Source organism: Kogia breviceps, chromosome 10, assembly GCF_026419965.1.
Source record: "Kogia breviceps isolate mKogBre1 chromosome 10, mKogBre1 haplotype 1, whole genome shotgun sequence".
Lineage (NCBI taxonomy): Eukaryota > Metazoa > Chordata > Mammalia > Artiodactyla > Physeteridae > Kogia > Kogia breviceps.
Genome location: NC_081319.1, coordinates 31,274,443 through 31,293,640, shown reverse-complemented (window position 1 = coordinate 31,293,640; position 19,198 = coordinate 31,274,443). Strand labels below are relative to the sequence as shown.

Below are 19,198 nucleotides of genomic sequence, written 5' to 3'. Positions count from 1 at the left end.
CCCCTGAGAGGGGGTTTGGGAAAACTGAATGAGATAATATTTGCAGAGCACTTGGCACAGTGCGGGGCATAGAGTATCTAATACATGATTTTGTATTCCTTTTGTAATATGAAAAGAAAAAACAAATGTTGTGTGTTTAAAATTTTTAAAAGAAATGTTATATAGCCAATTTGCCAGCAGGTCCTTTCTCCCTGCCTGGAGAAGTATTTGCCCTGTCTACTCACCTGAGATAGATGCACGTGAAAGGCCTGGTCAGCCACGAGACCCACAGACATAAGAGAGAGAGAAAGAAACTGCCTGTTGCGGGGAGGGGGAATCAGCCATTCCTCCCTGCCTTTCAGGTTGGAGCCTCTTGGTGCAGACCCTGTACTGAACCTGGGGGTGCTACAGTGAACAAGGCTGGCAGACTCCCTGGCCTCATGGCCTGTCACACAAAAAGAGTTGCAGGGGGGGCTTCTGAAGGAAGTGTCATTTTAGCTGAGACCTGAAGGATGAGGAGGAGCCAGCTGTACAGCAGGAACCTGGCGGTGGAGAGGATTAGGGGGAGGGAAGTCAGCGTGCAGGCCCCGAAGAAGAAACATGTGGCTGGCAAAGTGAGCAGAGGAGAAGGTTGTGAGAGGATGGAGGGGAGGCAGGGGCCACGTCTTAAGGTCCTTGCAGGCCACCGTGTGGACTGTGGCATTTTCCTGAGCGCTGTGGGAAGCCATTGAAGAATTTCAAGCAAGGGAAAGTTGTGATCTTCTTTAGGCTTCGAAAAAAATCCCGCTGGCTGCCTGTGGAGGAAGGACGGAAGTGGGGCAGGGTGGAAGCAGCAGACCAGTGAGGAGATTGATGTTGTCCCGGTGAGAGGGTGTGGCAGCCTGGCTGGGAGCTGCATGAGTCTGGGGAGAAGTGGATGGATTGGAGACATAATGTGGGAGTTGGACAGTCTGCAAACGGTGGTCCCCAAAGTCTGCTCCCTCTGTGGGCATCAGATGGTGCTTCAACCCAGGCAGAAGCTTGGTGGGGTCCCTGGGGGTTGGACAGAGGTGTGGGCCTTACCTGGCTGTCTGCAGGTAGAGCACCGTGTTCTCACCCTCGTAGGTGCAGGAGGCTGTCACTCTGGTGACCAGGGAGGGCAGGCCGCTCAGCTTCGAGTAGCCATGTCCACCACAGGCCCTGCGGCACAGCTCAGCCCCCTGGATGCAGAAGTCCGACACCAAGGCCTTCATACCTGCGCTCAGTGCGTGAAGCTGCAAAAACAGGAAGGCGGTCAGGTGGCATAAGGGGCCCTCCAGTTACAACCATGCTTACCACTCACGGAGTGCCCACTCTATTCCGAGAACAGCTCTGTGAGATAAGAACTGTTTCCTCAGCTCACAACTTTATGAATGAGAAGACTGAGACTCAGGTTATGTGACTCACCCAAGGTCATACAAAGAGGCAGTGTTGCTGTAGGGGCAATAAGAACAAAGGAAAACTGTCTAGACCAGTGTCTCCAGGGTCTTGGGAAGAGAGTGCTTCCAGGATTGGTCTCACCATTATCCAGGAGCTGTGGATTTTGCTGGCAGGCAGAGGTTTTGGAGAGCTTGTCTGTGAGGATGCAGGTCCATCATCAGCCCACTGCTCTGGGCTGTAGGAGGGGCTGCCAGGCAGCCAACCTGGTTTGAGTTTTTGGTTCTTGAAAGCCCTCACCCATCTTTCACACTTTCAAGTCCTTGGGAGGAAGGGTCATGTCCCTTAACCTCTCTGTGCTTCACTTTCCTCATCTGTAAAATGGGTATACAAATGGTGCCTGCTGTACAGTTGGAAGGATTACTGAAGCAGTGCTTACAAAGCACAGAGCCTGGACAGACTAAATCTTAATGTATATGTAAGTCCACCGTCCTTTATCTGAGAATCTTGGGTCTAGATGCGTTTTGGAAATAGAATAGTTTTTGAATTTTAGAAAGGTAAAGCAGTGTATTTAAGGTAGACTATATATAATACCCCTAGAGGAGTCCAGGGAGACCTTACTGATCCAATGTATTAATATCTTCTGCTGCAAAATGTATTCATACTCAGTGGGATAAATCAGGTTAATTCAGGTCAAACTGTGCCACCAAATGAGTTCTAAATGACTTGGTTTTCAGAGCTTTCCAGATTTCAAAGACACACCAGGGGAACTTCCCTGGTGGCTCATTGGTTAAGAATCTGCCTGCCAGTGCAGGGGACACGGGTTCGATCCCTGGCCTGGGAGGATCCCACATGCTGCAGAGCAACTAAACCTGTGCGCCACAACTACTGAGCCTGTGCTCTAGAGCCCACGAACCACAACTTCTGGGCCTGCATACCACAAGTACTGAAGCCTGTGCCTAGAGCCCCTGCTCCACAACAAGAGAAGAGAGATTGGTTCAAGATGGTGGAGTAGAAGGACATGAGCTCACTTCTTCTTGCGAGAGCACTGGAATCACAACTAATTGCTGAACAGTCATCGACAGGAAGACACTGGAACTCACCAAAAAAGATACCCCACATCCAAAGACAGAGGAGAAGCTGCAATGAGATGATAGGAGGGGTGCAATCACAATAAAATCAAATCCCATAACCACTGGGTGAGTGAGTCACAAACTGGAGAACACTTATACCACAGAAGTCCACCCACTGGAGTGAAGGTTCTGAGCCCCACGTCAGGCTTCCCGACCTGGGGGTCTGGCAAAGGATCTGGGAGGAGGAATTCCCAGAGAATCAAACTTTGAAGGCTAGTGGGATTTGATTGCAGGACTTCGACAGGACTGGGGGAAACAGAGACTGAACTCTTGGAGGGCACGCATAAAGTAGTGTGCGCATCAGGACCCAGGGGGAAGGAGCAGTGACCCCATAGGAGACTGAACCAGACCTACCTGCTACTGTTGGAGGGTCTCCTGCAGAGGCGAGGGGTGGCTTGGCTCACCATGGGGGCAAGGACACTGGCAGCAGAAGATCTGGGAAGTACTCCTTGGCATGAGCCCTCCCAGAGTCCACCATCAGCCCCACCAAAGAGCCTGTAGCCTCCAGTGCTGGATCATCTCAGGCCAAACACCCAACAGGGAATGAACTCAGCCCCACCCATCAGCAGACAAGCGGATTAAAGTTTTAATGAGCTCTGCCCACCAAGTAACAACCAGCTCTACCACCACCAGTCCCTCCCATCAAGAAGCTTGCATAAGCCTCTTAGATAGCTTCACCCACCAGAGGGCAGACAGCAGAAGCAAGAAGAACTACAGTCCTGCAGCCTGTGGAAACGAAAACCACATTCACAGAAAGATAGAGGACTATGTTAGATGAAGGAACAAGATAAAACCCCAGAAAAACAACTAAATGAAGTGGAGACAGGCAACCTTCCAGAAAACGAATTCAGAATAATGATAGTGAAGATGTTCCAGGACGTCGGAAAAAGAATGGAGGCAAAGATTGAGAAGATGCAAGAAATGTTTAACAAAGACTTAGAAGAATTAAAGAACAAATACCTAGAAGAATTAAAGAACAAACAAAACAGAGATGAACAATACAATAACTGAAATGAAAAATACACTAGAAGGAATCAATAGCAGAATAACCGAGGCAGAAGAACAGATAAGTGACCTGGAAGAGAGAATGGTAGAATTCACTGCCACAGAACAGAATAAAGAAAAAAGAATGAAAAGAAATGAAGACAGCCTAACAGACCTCTGGGACAACATTAAACACACCAACATTTGCATTTTAGGGGTCCCAGAAGGAGAAGAGAGAGAGAAAGGACCAGAGAAAATATTTGAAGAGATTATAGTCAAAAACTTCCCAAACATGGGAAAGGAAATAGCCACCCAAGTCCAGGAAGTGCAGAGTCCCAGGCAGGATAAACCCAAGGAGAAACATGCCAAGACACATAGTAATCAAATTTACAAAAATTAAAGACAAAGAAAAATTACTAAAAGCAACAAGGGAAAAATGACAAATAACATACAAGGAAACTCCCATAAGGTTAAAAGCTGATTTCTTGGCAGAAACTCTACAAGCCAGAAGGGAGTGGCATGATGTAAAGTGATGAAAGGGAAGAACCTACAATGAAGATTACTCTACCCAGGAAGGATCTGATTCAGATTCGATGGAGAAATCAAAAGCTTTACAGACAAGCAAAAGCTAAGAGAATTCAGCACCACCAAACCACCTCTACAACAAATGCTAAAGGAACTTCTCTAAGTGGGAAACACAAGAGAAGTAAAGGATCTACAAAAACAAACCCAACACAATTAAGAAAATGGTAATTGGAACATACATATCGATAATTACCTTAAAAATCAATGGATTAAATGCTCCAACCAAAAGACACAGGCTTGCTGAATGGACACAAAAACAAGACCCATATATATGCTGTCTACAAGAGACCCACTTCAGATCTAGGGACACATACAGACTGAAAGTGAGGGGATAGAAAAAGATATTCCATGCAAATGGAAATCAAAAGAAAGCTGGAGTAGCAATACTCATATCACATAAAATAGACTTTAAAATAAAGAATGTTACAAGAGACAAGGAAGGACACTACATAATGATCAAGGGATCAATCCAAGGAGATATAATAATTATAAATATATATGCACCCAACAAAGGAGCACCTCAATACATAAGGCAACTGCTAACAGCTATAAAAGAAGAAATCGACAGTAACACAGTAATAGTGGGGGACTTTGACACCTCATTTACACCAATGGACAGATCATCCAAACAGAAAATTAATAAGGAAATACAAGCTTTAAATGACACAATACACCAGATAGATTTAATTGATATTTATAGGACATTTCATCCAAAAACAGTAGATTACACTTTCTTCTCCAGTGCACACGGAACATTCTCCAGGATAGATCACATCTTGGGTCACAAATCAAACCTCGGTAAGTTTAAGAAAATTGAAATCATATCAAGCATCTTTTCCGACCACAGCACTATGAGATTAGAAATAAATTACAGGGAAAAAAACCTGTAATAAACACAAACACCTGGAAGCTAAACAATACATTACTAAATAACCAAGAGATCACTGAAGAAATCAAAGAGGAAATCAAAAAATGCCTAGAGACAAATGACAACAAAAGCACGATGATCCAAAATCTATGGGTTGCAGCAAAAGCAGTTCTAAGAGGGAGGTTTATAGCAATACAATCCTACCTCAAGAAACCAGAAAAATCTCAAATAAACAATCTAACCTAACACCTAAAGGAACTGGAGAAAGAAGAACAAAGAAAACCCAAAATTAGTAGAAAGAAAGAAACATAAAGATAAGAGCACAAATAAATGAAATAGACACAAGGAAAACAGTAGCAAAGACCAGTAAAACTAAAAGCTGGTTCTTCGAGAAGATAAAATTGATAAACCTTTAGCCAGACTCATCAAGAAAAAGAGGGAGAGGACTCAAATCAGAAAAATTAGAAATGAAAAAGGAGAAGTTACAATGGACACCGCAGAAATACAGCACATCACAAGAGACTACTACAAGCAACTCTATGCCAATAAAATGGACAACCTGGAAGAAATGGACAAATTCCTAGAAGGTATAACCTTCTAAGACTAAACCAGGAAGAAATAGAAAATATAAACAGACCAATCACAAGTAATGAAGTTGAAACTGTGATTAAAAATCTTCCAACAAACAAAAGTCCAGGACCAGATGCTTCACAGGTGAATTCTATCAAACATTTAGAGAAGAGCTAACACCCATCCTTCTTAAACTCTTCCAAAAAACTGGAGAGGAAGGAACACTCCCAAACTCATTCTATGAGGCCACCATCACCCTGAGACCAAAACCAGACAAAGATATCACAAAAAAAGAAAATTACAGACCAATATCACTGATAAATATAGATGCAAAAAGACTCAACAAAATACTAGCAAACAGAATCCAACAACACATTAAAAAGATCATACACTGTGAGCAAGTGGGATTTATCCCAGGGATGCAAGTATTCTTCAATATATACAAATCAATCAGTGTGATACACCATATTAACAAATTGAAGAATAAAAACTGTATGATCATCTCAATAGATGCAGAAGAAGCTTTTGACAAAATTCAGCACCCATTTATGATAAAAACTCTCCAGAAAGTGGGCATAGAGGGAACCTACCTCCACATAATAAAGGCCATATATGACAAACCCACAGCAAGCATCATTCTCAGTGGTGAAAAACTGAAAGCATTTCCTCTAAGATCAGGAACAAGACAAGAATGTCCACTCTCACCGCTATTATTCAACATAGTTTTGGAAATTTTAGCCACAGCAATCAGAGAAGAAGAAATAAAAGGAATCCAAATTGGAAAAGAAGAAGTAAAACTGGATCACTATTTGCATATGACATGATACTATACATAGAGAATCCTAAAGATGCCACCGGAAAACTACTAAAGCTAATCAATGAATTTGGTAAAGTTGCAGGATACAAAATTAATGCACAGAAATCTCTTGCATTCCTGTACACTAACAATGAAAGATCAGCAAGAGAAATTAATGAAACAATCCCATTCACGATTGTAACAAAAAGAATAAAATACCTAGGAATAAACCTACCTAAGGAGGTAAAAGACTTGTACTCAGAAAACTATAAGACACTGATAAAAGAAATCAAAGATGACACAAACAGATGGAGAGATATACCATGTTCTTGGTTTGGAAGAATCAATATTGTGAAAATGACTATACTGCCCAAAGCAATCTACAGATTCAATGCAATCCCTATCAAATTATCAATGGCATTTTTTACAGAACTAGAACAAAAAATCTTCAAATTTGTATGGAGACACAAAAGTCCCCGAATAGCCAAAGCAGTCTTGAGGGGAAAAAAAGGAGCTGGAGGAATCAGACTCCCTGACTTCATACTATACAATAGAGCTACAGTAATCAAGACAATATGGTACTGGCACAAAAACAGAAATATAGATCAATGGAACAGGATAGAAAGCCCAGCGATAAACCCACACTCCTATGGTCAACTAATCTATGACAAAGGAGGCAAGGATATACAATGGAGAAAAGACAGTCTCTTCAATAAGTGGTGCTGGGAAAACTGGAGAGCTACATGTAAAAGAATGAAATTAGAACACTCCCTAACACCAAACACAAAAATAAACTCAAAATGGATTAGAGACCTAAATGTGAGGCCAGACACTATAAAACTCTTAGAGGGAAACATAGGCAGAACACTCTTGACATAAATCAGCAAGATCTTTTTTGACCCACCTCCTAGAGTAATGGAAATAAAACCAAAAATAAACAAATGGGACCTAATGAAACTTAAAAGCTTTTGCACAGCAAAGGAAACTATAAACAAGATGAAAAGACATCCCTCAGAATGAGAGAAAATATTTGCACACGAATCAACAAAGGATTAATCTCCAAAATATATAAACAGCTTATGCAGCTCAATATTAAAAAAGCAAACAACTCAATCAAAAAAAGGGCAGAAAACCTAAATAGTCATTTCTCCAAAGAAGACATACAGATGGCCAAGAGGCACATGAAAAGCTGCTCAACATCACTCATTATTAGAGAAATGCAAATCAAAACCGCAGTGAGGTCTTACCACCTCACACCAGTTAGAATGGGCATCATCAGGAAATCTATAGACAATAAATGCTGCAGAGGGTGTGGAGAAAAGGGAACCCTCTTGTACTGTTAGTGGGAATGTAAATTGATACAGCCACTATGGAGAATAGTATGGAGGTTCCTTAAAAAACTAAATATAGAATTACCATATGATCCAGCAATCCCACTACTGGGCATATACCCAGAGAAAACCATAATTCAAAAAGACACATGCATTCCAATGTTCATTGCAGCATTATTTACAATAGCCAGGACATGGAACCAACCTAAATGCCCATCATCAGATGAATGGATAAAGAAGATGTGGTGCATATATACAATGGAATATTACTCAGCCATAAAAAGCAATGAAATTGGGTCATTTGTAGAGATGTGGATGGACCTAGAGACTGTCATACAGAGTGAAGTAAGTCAGAAAGAGAAAAACAAATATCATATATGAACGCATATATGTGGAATCTAGAAAAATGGTACAGATGCACCCATTTGCAAGGCAGAAATAGACACAGATGTAGAGAACAAACGTATGGACACCAAGTGGGGAAAGCGGGGTTGGGGGTGGTGTGATGAATTGGGAGATTGGGATTGACATGTATACACTAATATGTATCAAAGAGATAACTAATAAGAACCTGCTGTATAAAAAATTAAACTAAATTTTTAAAAAAAGAGAGAAGCCACTGCAATGAGAAGCCCGCGCACCGCAAGGAAGAGTAGCCCCTGCTCACCGCAGCTAGAGAAAGCCCGCGTGTGGCAACAAAGACCCAACGCAGCCAAAAATAAATAAATAAATAAATTTATAAAAACAAAAAAACACACCAGGAATTGTGCACCTGTGTTCTGTACACTATCTGTGATCATTTCCTCTAACATGTTTGGAGCTTCCTGGGGGCCAGATGTAGGTGGATTTATATGTCAGGGTACAGTTCACCTGGGATGTTGGAAAGTGGAGAAAGTGGAAAGAGCCCGTGGGGGCAGGATTGCGGCTGCTTCCCAGTGGAAGGACCATTTCAGCCATGGTCCCAGCTCCTGCCCTCCAGAGAAAGCAGGTACCTCAGGCAGGAGTCTGAAGTCTCTGTCCAAAATGGAACTGTAGGAGCGATGGAAGAATTCCAAGAGGCTTTTTGCCACGAAGTGGAATGCATAGGCCTTGGCCAGTGGAGGAAAGAGTTTCTGCTGCTGCGTCTGGTAGTCCAGGACTTTTGCCTCTGGGTCACTGAGGGGAAGAAAAGCAGAAGATTTGCTACCTGCCACATCCATCTTCCCATATCCCCAATGCCATAAAAGCCTTAAAGAAGGACAGTTTTTTATAGCTCACTGCAAAATTTGACCTAGACTGACGTTACGCTAGTAATAATCTTAAAATTCCATCTAACATGAATATCCACACATTTCACTGTAGAAATATTGACATGTTTGCTTATGGGTGCTGCCCCTTGTGGAGGTTTACAGTATACGCACCGTATTAGCCTGCTAAAAATCTGGAAAGTTCTGAATTCTAACAGATCTGCTCTCAAGAATTTTGGGTGAGGGGTTGTGGCCCTGAAGCCCTGATTATTTGAACCTTGACCTTTCACTGTCCAGGTGCATGTGCTGTGTGCTGGGAAATATGTGGAACCTAACTGATAACTGTGAGGATGTGAACTTGGGTTGGATGGAATTCCAAGGTAGGGATTACACCCGCCTTGTCCATTGCTGTGTTCTCAGTGCTGGAGACTCTGTTCAGCATTAGGGGCCTTTGGTAACTATTAGTGGATTGAAACAGAGTGTGAATGTGAGACGCCTCCCGTGGCTCATGGGGAGAAACCTGGTGTCTCTTCTCTGGGCCAGCAGCCCCTCACCTGGACATGTACTATTATAACCATCTCAGTCTTATGCAACCCAGAAGACTGGGCTCCAACAGGATATCATTGGCAATACCTCCTTCCCAGTCCCCCAGAGAAGACTCCCTCAGCCCGGGATTCTGAAGCCAGGCTGGCTGAGGGTGATTTGGGTTTGCCAGTAAAGGACCCTGGGCTGAGGGCCTGGCATGCTTCACTGCGTTTCAGCCCTAACACCACCCTGGAAGCGCGGTTTTTGTCACACCCGTTTAGTTGATGAGGAAGCTGAGGGACAGAGAGGTGGGGTGGCTAATCTAAGCTCCCGGAAGTGGCGGAGCTGAGGGCGGCACCAAGTCGGCCTGGTGTTCGACCCTCAGTCCATTTTGCGTTAGAGAACTCTGGATCCTTGAGCCCATGGTGTGGAATACCACCGGCCTCTTGAACCAGACATCCTCAAGTTCCAGTCCTGGTGATCTCACTCTTTCCCTTACAAGTGAGAAGATAGGCCCAGAGAGGGCAAAGGACTTGCAAAGGGGCACTTACTAGAGTTGGGGCAAGAACTGCCAGGTTAAAGCTCATCTCTGCTCCATGAGTTCAGTCAGTTATGCTGTGTCCAGCCGCACCCCCTCATGCTCATGCTGAGGGCCCATATGCCCAGGCTCCAGTTTGCTGCATCCTGGGTATGTGCCCATTTGGGACGTATTTATCCTAAAAAATTATTTGTTTACCTAAAATTGAAATGTAACTGACAGTCCTGTATTTTTATTTGCTGAATCTGATAACCTTGTGTGTGTGTGTGTGCACATGTGTGTGTACACATACTCACATTAAAGCAGAGGGTACAGTGAGCCCTTTGGTGCCATGGAGTAGACCTATTAGCCAGACAGAACCGCATACAACAAAACGGGTGTAGACGTGGACATACCATGGTCAGATGTTGGCAGTCACAACCAGACAGAATCAACTTCAGCCAAATACAGTCTGACGCGACAGCTGGGCTTTTCCAGACACAGTCACTCACACCTGACAGAGCAATCTCGGGAGCCACATTCACCCACAGCTTGGTGCCCAGCCGATCCAGATACACTCAGCCAGTCACAGCCATACCGCGACTGGATTGAAACAGTCCGAGTCTGTTGGACAGACTGAGTCAGGTCTGGTGGTACAGGGCCAGAGACACAAGATCACACAGAGCCGGATGGGGCCAGACACTGACAGACATAGGTTGGGCCAGCTGGTCAGCCTGGATTAGAGAGAGCCAGATAGAGAGCCCACAGACCAGATGGGCCAGGTCCAGGCGAATGTGTGTGCAAGGGGGGGTAACGTGTGCTCCCAGCACCCCACTCTGGAGGAGGGTTGGTGTCGGGGGGTAGGCACTGTGGGATCGAGGTAGCCCGGGCTGCAGTGGCTCCTCTGGGCGCCCCTTGCCTGGGCCGGAGCCGGGATTGGTGGCGTATGACCGAGTAGCGGATGGCAATGACACAGGCCTTCTGCAGCAGTGGTATGACCTCAACTGACAGTACGTCCACCCGCACCACCACCATGCTGAGGTAGTTGCTCTTTGATGTTCCGAGCTTGATGTAGGTACCATCTGGCAAGACCTGGTAGACCAAGGACAGGCAGTGGGTCTGAGCCAAGGCTCCCAGCCTTCCTCACACCCAGAACTGTGGTCCTCCATGCCCTGAAAGCACCACAGTTGTCAAACTGCTCACCCGGGATAGACACACCCAGCCGCCAGCCAGAATGTGCTGGTATGGCCACGCTGATTCTTAAAACTCAAACACTCCTGTGCTTGTTGCTAAATAGCCACTGCCCAAGTGTCTTGGTTCACTGCTCTTCTCCTGTGACACCCCAGACCTCCCCACACTTCCATGGTAATGCCTGGCAAAATGGAGGCCTCCAGAACTTCCTCCAGCACTTGGCTGCTGGCTGTTCAGTGATTGGTTGTGTCCAGGCTGTGCTGTAGGTAAATACGCACATCATCCTCAGCCCATTCCTCTTTTCCTCGGATTGCCTTGCCACCCGACCCCTTGATTGCTCTGCCACCCCATGAGGTGAGCGTTTACCCATGAGAACTCTGAGGTTCAGAGAGGCCAAGTGACTGGTCCCAAATCACAAAGCTCCTAAGCTGGGGTTCTACTCATGTCTGTGGGACACCAGAGCCTCTCTGGGAGGGGTGCCCCAAACTCAGCTCTATAGAGAAGGACCCGGAGGCAGCAGCAGTCTACGGGGTGCCTCTGTCCCCTCTCCAGGCAGTGCAGGCTTGCCCTCCCCGGGACCCCACCTGTGCAAAGCGGCTCAGCATGTTCTCCCTGGGGACGCGCACATGGTCCAGTTGCAGGAAGCCATTATCCGAGTGGTCAAAGTCCATCTTGGGCCCAATGTCTCCAACGGTGATTCCTAGGAGGAGACAGAGGTAGGAACATCCATCAGTTGAATGCTTGTATGTTAGGTAGCAACACCCACATTCCAGCTCATCTGAGCCTGCCAGCAGCCTGTGACATTGGGGTTATTATACCTGTTTGCAGGTGACCAAGGTGAGGTCAGGTGCTGAATCTTGCTCATAGTCATCCAGCCAGTTAGCGCCAGCTCTGTGCAACTGGACCCCTCCCTGCCCAAGGGAGACATGCCCCAGTTTCTCCCATGGACCTCTGGGGCCCCAGGACAGGGAGGCCTGATGGGGTCTCCTGGCAGGTCCTGGAGGAGGCAGCATGAGCTTACCTGGCAGTGGGCTGTGGTCCTCGAGACTCCGGATGGGCACAATAAAGGCATGCATGCCCTGATGGGCTCCTGAGCAGATCAGCTGGGCCTGGACCAGCGCATGGGTGGCTGACCGTCCCACTGAGGGTAGAGAGGTGAGAAGCCCAGCATGACCCCTGATGTACAGAGCAGGCAGGCTAACCTTCCCCATCGGGACCCTGGGTGTGGGCCTAGTCTGTGAGGAGGACCAGTGTGGTGGTATGGGAAGGGCAGGACACTGTGTGAGGCTGGAATGGGGCTTTGTTTGAACTACCTTGGAAGGTGTGGGTCAGGGGAGGACGCACGAGGAGCCTGGAAGACAGAGGGTGTTTTCTAGGGGAGCCGCATAGGACAGGATATGCAAGGCAGAGGGAACAGCCTGCTCAGAAGCTTGAGGACTGGATTGGCTTGTTGGGGCCAGGCAGCGGAGGAGGTAGCATCGAGGGCAGCCAAGGGATGCTTGGTCAGCATAAGGCCTTTACTCATAAGGCCTTTACTCGTCCTTGGAAATGACTGGAACCATCCAAAGAGCTTTAATGTGAGTGTCTGGCTCTAGAATGCACTGGGTTGGTGGCTGGAGATACAGGGGGTTCTGTCTAAATGTCAGGTTTGTATAGGAACCACCCTACTATACACAGGCAGGATCCCCATGGGCTAGGGAAGGCTCAAGGAGGCTGATGGAGATCTTGAGGGGACGAAAGCCCTCTATGCCCTCTGGCTGCTCTTTCTTCCAAAGGCAAAGCTTGACAAAGGCTATGGATTTTAATGAAATCATCCCAAATGGAGAAATCTGGAAAAGCTCTGCATCTTTTAAAACTTGGTCCTACTACAGTCTTCTGACTGAAGTGTGTGCTCTGGAGTCATTTTCTTTGGAATCAAGGAGACAGGATTTTTATATCATAGCTGCTGGGGTACGTATGTCAGGATCTGTGGTCAGAACATGGGTCCCAAGTCATGGGGAGATGTGTCCATCGCTGCCCACCCTAGCAGATGGGCACCTTTGAGACCTCAAAAAGTCCCTGTTCACAAAGGGGGAACTACCCCCAAAGAGCCAAACAAATCTAGCAGTGACTTGCAAAGGGCACTGTGAAATAAACAAGCTTTTTTTTTTTTTTTTTTTTTACTGTTCTCAAAAACTTATTAATGACTCTCTCTGCCATCAACCTAATAATAAGAATACAGATAGCTAGCATTTACCAAAATCCAGGTGGTACCGCCCCTGTGCTGGTGCTTTCCAGTCTTTGCAGGGCAGGTAAGCTGAAGTCCCATTTTTTAGAAAAGGAAACTGAGGCTCAGAGAATGGAGTGATGTGCTTAAGGTCGCTGGCCTGAAAGGGGCAGAGCCCGGATTTGAACCCTGCCTGATTTCAAAGGCTGGTTTCTTTTTTTCTGCAGTTTTGTCAGTGGTCATTGATCACCACGCCCCACTTCCCCACCCTGAGCATCACTCTCTTATTTCTCTGGCCTGTCTCTCCACTTCTGTCTCCTTCTCTCAATCTTTCTCCCTCTCTGCTTTTCTCTCACCTCTCCCTCTCTCTCTTTCTGCTTTACTTGGACTCCTCACACTTGTTGTATCTTTTTTTCCATATAAGTGTTCACCTAATAGGTCCCCAAGTGCCACAGATGTGTCCTCAGAGATGTATTCTCAAATCAGAGGAAGAGGACCCTGGTGGAACCCTGCTCCTTGGGGCTTGGCAAATCACTGAGACTCTGGGAAGCGCGGTGGGTGCGGCCTGCACCTGGTGGCCACATGGGGTGGTGTGACTGGCGCTGGGGGTGGGCCTGAGCCTTTCTGAGTGTTTGGAGCAGGGGAGGGCAGGGCTGTTTTTCTCCTTGACTGTACCCTGTGTGCTGGCTGGTGGCAAGCTTAATCATTAACTTGGGAGATGAGAGGAACAGGGGCTGTGGCGAGTGCTGTGTGTGGAGGGCGTGGGGGCAGTGTGCATGTGAGAGAGACCTTGACCGTCAGCCCCCAACGTTTGGGTCAGTTTCCTCAGCTATTTCAAAGTTCCCTTGGCGGCCTCTCAGCCACTCAGCGATGAAATTCTTCATATCCCACCTGTTTTACTACATAAGAACCTGGGGCTCAGGGAGACGTATTCACTTGCCCAAGGTCACCAGCCTAGAACAGGGAATCAATCTGAGGTCTGTTGGACATCAAAGTCAGTGCTATTCTGCTGTCCAGCTTTGTTCTCCTTGGGGGCAGATGGCGGGGGGTGGGGGGGGGATGAAGGGATACTATACTCACGGTCCCCAGGCCACCATTTGGTGGCAGTCAGCGTGGGGCTGTGCACCACAAACTCCTGGGTGGCTGCATCGTAGGTGGCTTCAGTCTCCAGGCCCTGAAGATAGGTCCCTGGGCATCAAGGAGGGGAGTTAGACATTGGGCCAGCATCAGAATCTCACCGGGGGAGCAGTGTCTCGGTTGGCCTGGAGCCCCTAGGCATCAGCTCAGTAAGGAGTCGGGGTAGCTCCCAGCTGTCCTCACAGGCATTTCTCTCCTTTCACCGGTGGGCTCTTTGGGGGACACATGGCCAGCCCATGAACGGGAACGGTGGCTGACATTTCCAGAAGGAACACCTTGCCTCACCACTAGCTCATACAATATGTTCGTGTAAATTAGAAAAAACCCCCTCCTCCTCAAGACCTTTAACTGCCACCTGCTGTAACATCTTCATATTAAATATAAAAATCTATGACTAGTGAGATGTGAGTGGCGCCCTCTGGAACTGTGCAGTGTACACTGCACCCAGCAGCCCTGGCTCACCGTGCCCCAGTTCTGTCTGGGCGTACGTCGCGAGGATCTGTAACTTGTTGCAGAGTGGGTCCCACTTGGCAATCTGCTCCTCTGAGCCCAGGCTCCTGAGGGCTTTCTGGAAGACGAATTGTAACGCTAAGCCCAGATCTCCAGAAAGGCTTCTGCAGGGGAGAGACACAGTGGCTGAACAGCCCATTGGAGACGAGGACCCCGGTACCCTCAGGCTGGCAGGGTGCAGGAGGGAAGGGGCACCTGATATCCTTGTTTCCCAACAAGTAGTACCTTTGTTGGGGAAAATAGCTCATGGGCTGGGTTTTCTGGGGGGGGGGGGTCCCAGGTGAATTCCTCTCTGGTGGGGTTGCCCTGGGAGTGAGCACCTGATAGCGTAATGTAATTCACGACTGTCTTCAGACCAGCCCAGGCGCTGTGCTAACATCTGGATGTGGAATTTCTTCTTAATGGCGGCTTCATAACGTTCATTCTGGGTCATGAAATAATTATCCTTCAGGCTAAGCTCTGGGTCACTGTGGATGATGCTTTCTGTCAGGGACAGAGAACAGAGGGCTTAGAGTCCTGGGTGAGGTTCCTGGTACCTTCAAATCTTCCCATCCCCTTGCCTCATGAATGTGGAAAGGAAGTCAGACATTGCTGTCCTTTTACAGATGCAATGAATGAGGTCCAGAGGTGGCAAAGTGACATGCCCAAGGTTACAGCGCTATGCAGTGGAAGAATAAGGACTCCTCCAGGTCTTCTGCTGCCTAGGACTCTTCTGTCCCTCAGATGGGCTCAGGGAATACTGACATGTTAAAGATGCCTACATAGTCCAAAAGAATGAATCTCTAATAGTGGAATTTTGAGAGCAGAGTTTGTTATTTGAATGTGGGACTGCTACTTGAGGGACTCTTCTTCCAAGAAAAGCATATGGGCACAAAGCAGATGCTCCATTCCCCAGCCTCCTCTTACCGACTTTCCTCCGGAGTGCAGTGTTCTGGGCCCCTCCATCAAGGATGTTGGTGAGCTCTTCCACGTTGAAGGACTGCATGTGCCTCTCACTCTCTATGTCAGGGTGCACTTGCCTGCTCCAGGTGTCCCCCATTGATGCTCGGTGCACTGGACTGCCCATCCTAGCCCGGGTCTGCCTGGTGTCTGAGAAGAGAGACTTCTGGTCTGGCTGCTCTGAGCCTTGGGCTGCGCTAAGAGCCTGTGTGCAGGAGGAACTGCCCAGGGCTGCGTGTCAGCCGAGGCCTGCTTTGGAGGAAAGCAACCTCCCTTAAATGCTTGTGTGCCACTCCACCCCCGCACTCTCCCCTGTGGCCCTTGGATGTGTACCAGGCACTGTTCAGGACTGTATGTAGTAACTGCTCAGTGAACAGTAGTTCGATGCGTTCTAGCCAAGATTTGGACAGGGTCTGATTGCCTGGGGGAAATTCTCACATAAAGTCAATGAAGGTCATGTACGAAGAAATTCATGTTAGAGAGGTTAAGTGCATGGCCTCTAGCTGCACAGCTACTGCTGTCCAGGAGTTGGACCGGATCCGACCACAGAACACATGCTGTCCATGCTACAGCCACACCTGGGGGGCTAAGTCCCAGGCTCGTTTGGCCCATTTCCGTGAGCCTTGAGGGGTACTGCGGAGCTGAGGGGAGGAAGCTTGCTCCTTGCCTGTGCCGTGTTCCCCCAGGACCCCTGTGTGTCCTCCACAGCCACGGTGGGCCCTGCATCCTTCACAGCAAACCCTCAGCCTCTCAGAGCCCCGGTTTCCCCATAGCATGGCGACCAGCAGGTATAGTCTGTTCTACTTCTCGAGTCTCTCAGATCCATTTGTTCTATCCATTCCCTTGGCTACCACCTAGGCCACCTTCGTCGCTCACCTGGCCTCAGTGCCTCTCATCTGTTCTTCTGGCTGCCAGGGTGAGCTCTTAAACTGCAGTCACATTGTTTACCTCGTACCCTGCTGGGAGTCTGGTCCTTGGGGCTGGCTGTTTGTTGTGTGGAGTCCATGCCCTCTGCCATCTCACCACCTCTCGCCCCTTGCCCCGTATCCACCCACTCCACCTACCCAGGCCTCCTCTCCCTCTCCTCCTGCCCTTTGCCCCCGCCGTTTCCCCTGGTGTTTCTAGCGAGCCCCAGCCTCCAGGGCCACCTCCTGTAAGAAGCCTTCCTGATGGCAGTGCCCCCTGGGAGAACTGAGCGGCCCTTCGGTGCCCCCACTGGGTGCTATTAGACAATAGCACCTATTGTCCTATTGGACAATAGGAGCAATTCCTTATTCACTCGAATGTCCCTCTCCCAAGGCAGTGAGTGCCTGGGGGGCCAGCTCTGCTTTTGTGGGGTCCCAAGAGCCTGCAGGTGGCCACTATTTTGATTCCTGTTCTTCTTCACCACAACCCTGCAGATACACTGCTGTTGTTATAACTATTTTATAGAGAGGCCAGGAGCCTCGGGAAGAGAGGAGACTTTGTAAGGGCACGCAGCCACACGTACAATAGCAAATGGGATTCATCCACAGGCTTACCAACCAACACCCCTAAGTAGGCAACAGGGCTGTGGGATGCTGACAAAGGGCCTGGCACATTCAAGGAGCCCCCCCACCGTCATCTGCCCCCTGGGTCCCTGCAAGGCCTTCGAGCCTGTCTCCCCTCTACCTGCCTCTCACCTCTGCGCTCTAACTGCTGCCGCGTGCTTGCTGTGCTCCAGCCCCCAGGCCTCGCCCCTCACCCTCCAGCCTCTAGAGGCCGGGTCTGTGTGCTCTGCCTGGAACACCCCTTCCCCAATGTGCCCATGGCTCCCTCACTGCCTCTGCAAGTCCTTCATCAGTGCCACCTTCTCAGTGAGGCTCACCTGACCACCCTCTTTAAAATCCCAAGCCCCTTCCCCCAGCATTCCCGGCCCCCTCACTCTGCTCTACTTTTTCTCTTTTCACTTATCGTAACATAATTTGCTCATTTGCTATGTTTTTGCTTATTGCTGTCTCTACCTACTTAAAGGTAAACTCCAAGAGGGCCAGGATCTTTGTCACATTCGTGCCGTGGCTCTCACACTTAGCACAGGGCCTGGCTCACGGGTAGCGTCTAATAGGGGGTCGAACAGAAGAAAGCAGCTCTCAGGGTCAGTAGGAGTTGCGGGGAGGGTGCAGTCCTCAGGGGTCTCCCAGTCCCTCCCCGGCCCCATGGCCCAGTTCACCTGACTCACCTCTGTCCTGTGTCTGCACAGTCGGCCTGGCCTGGCCTCTAGCTGCAGGCCTAGGCCTCTCACTGGTGGCCCGGCCCCTTTCTCCTCCCCTGGAGGGGCTGGACCTCCAAAGACTGAAGGCGCTGCCTGGCAGGCCCTCGGCTCCCAGCTCTCCCTGGTTGAGCTCATTGCATGTACTCTCCTGTCCTCCTGCCGCCCTCTGGTGGTTGTGACTGTGCTGTGCCTGGGCCGGGGCTACCTTGGGAGATTGCTAGGAGGGTGTGAAGCAGGATAGATAATAGCTCAGCATGAGGCTGGCTGGGCAGCTTAGTGAGTGCCAGCTACTGAGCCTCTGTCTCTCTCTCCCTTTCTCTCCCTGCCTGTCAGATGCACACACATTCACTCTGCAGAAAGAAACACCACAGGCCTCCACCCGGAGTCCAGAGACCTGGGTTCAAATCTTGGAGGTGTGACTCTGAGTTACTTCACCTCTCTAAGCTTCCCTTGCCTTAACTATAACTCACAGGGTATGAAGGAAAGCTCTTGATAAACTGTAAAGCCCCAAGCATTTGTAACTTGAGAGTATTACTGTTTTCTTAGCTCCCCATAAGATAATTTCTTAATTCCCAGGAGTGATGTTTAATGGTAGAATTTCCCATTCTGTGGCAGGGTGCTGGTGAGAGATCTGTGGGCAGGTGTGTGAGGGTTTGGGTGGCACAGGATGCACTGATTTTGTTACGCGTCAATATTTATTTTTGAATGTCCACAGTGATCTAAGCACTGGGGCACAGCAGGAAGCCCAAACCACAGAAAACAAAACTGTACTAGTCCCCTGCCCTTGGGAACCTTCCAGGCTGGGGTCAGGGGGGCTGCTGGAGAGACAGATCATCACAGTAGGAATGGGCAGGAAAACATAGCGGGATACTCACAGCCACTTCTAATGAACTTACAATGTTTTTGAACTTAAAACCTTCTTGCCCTCTCTTCCTGCTACCGAAGTCCCCAGGGCCTTCCCACTTTACCTGTCCAGCTCCTGTGTCTTTTCATCTCACTACAATGTCACACTCTTTTGGGAAGTCACCCCAGTCTGGATTAGAAGCTCCTGGCCTTGCTTTCTTAGCTCCAAGCTT

At 48.4% G+C, this 19,198-nt stretch overlaps 1 protein-coding gene across 4 annotated transcripts in view; it reads right to left on the bottom strand.

Moving 5' to 3' along the window:
* The window catches only part of ACOX2 (acyl-CoA oxidase 2), a 37,342-nt gene extending 18,351 nt beyond the window's left edge, over positions 1-18,991 (bottom strand). Inside the window, exons 1-10 of one of the 4 annotated variants that reach the window (XM_067043788.1) lie at positions 18,090-18,991; positions 15,860-16,144; positions 15,274-15,436; positions 14,906-15,057; positions 14,387-14,494; positions 12,122-12,241; positions 11,685-11,800; positions 10,829-11,001; positions 8,634-8,796; positions 1,042-1,232 (exon numbers count right to left, since the gene is read on the bottom strand). In XM_067043788.1, the coding sequence (XP_066899889.1) occupies positions 1,042-1,232; positions 8,634-8,796; positions 10,829-11,001; positions 11,685-11,800; positions 12,122-12,241; positions 14,387-14,494; positions 14,906-15,057; positions 15,274-15,436; positions 15,860-16,019 (1,346 nt within the window). In that variant the 5' untranslated portion in view covers positions 16,020-16,144; positions 18,090-18,991. The remainder of the gene's footprint in view (positions 1-1,041; positions 1,233-8,633; positions 8,797-10,828; positions 11,002-11,684; positions 11,801-12,121; positions 12,242-14,386; positions 14,495-14,905; positions 15,058-15,273; positions 15,437-15,859; positions 16,145-18,089) is intronic. The other 3 variants (XM_067043787.1, XM_059076221.2, XM_067043789.1) reach the window with 3 other exon arrangements.
* Between the last annotated feature and the right edge of the window lie 207 nt (positions 18,992-19,198).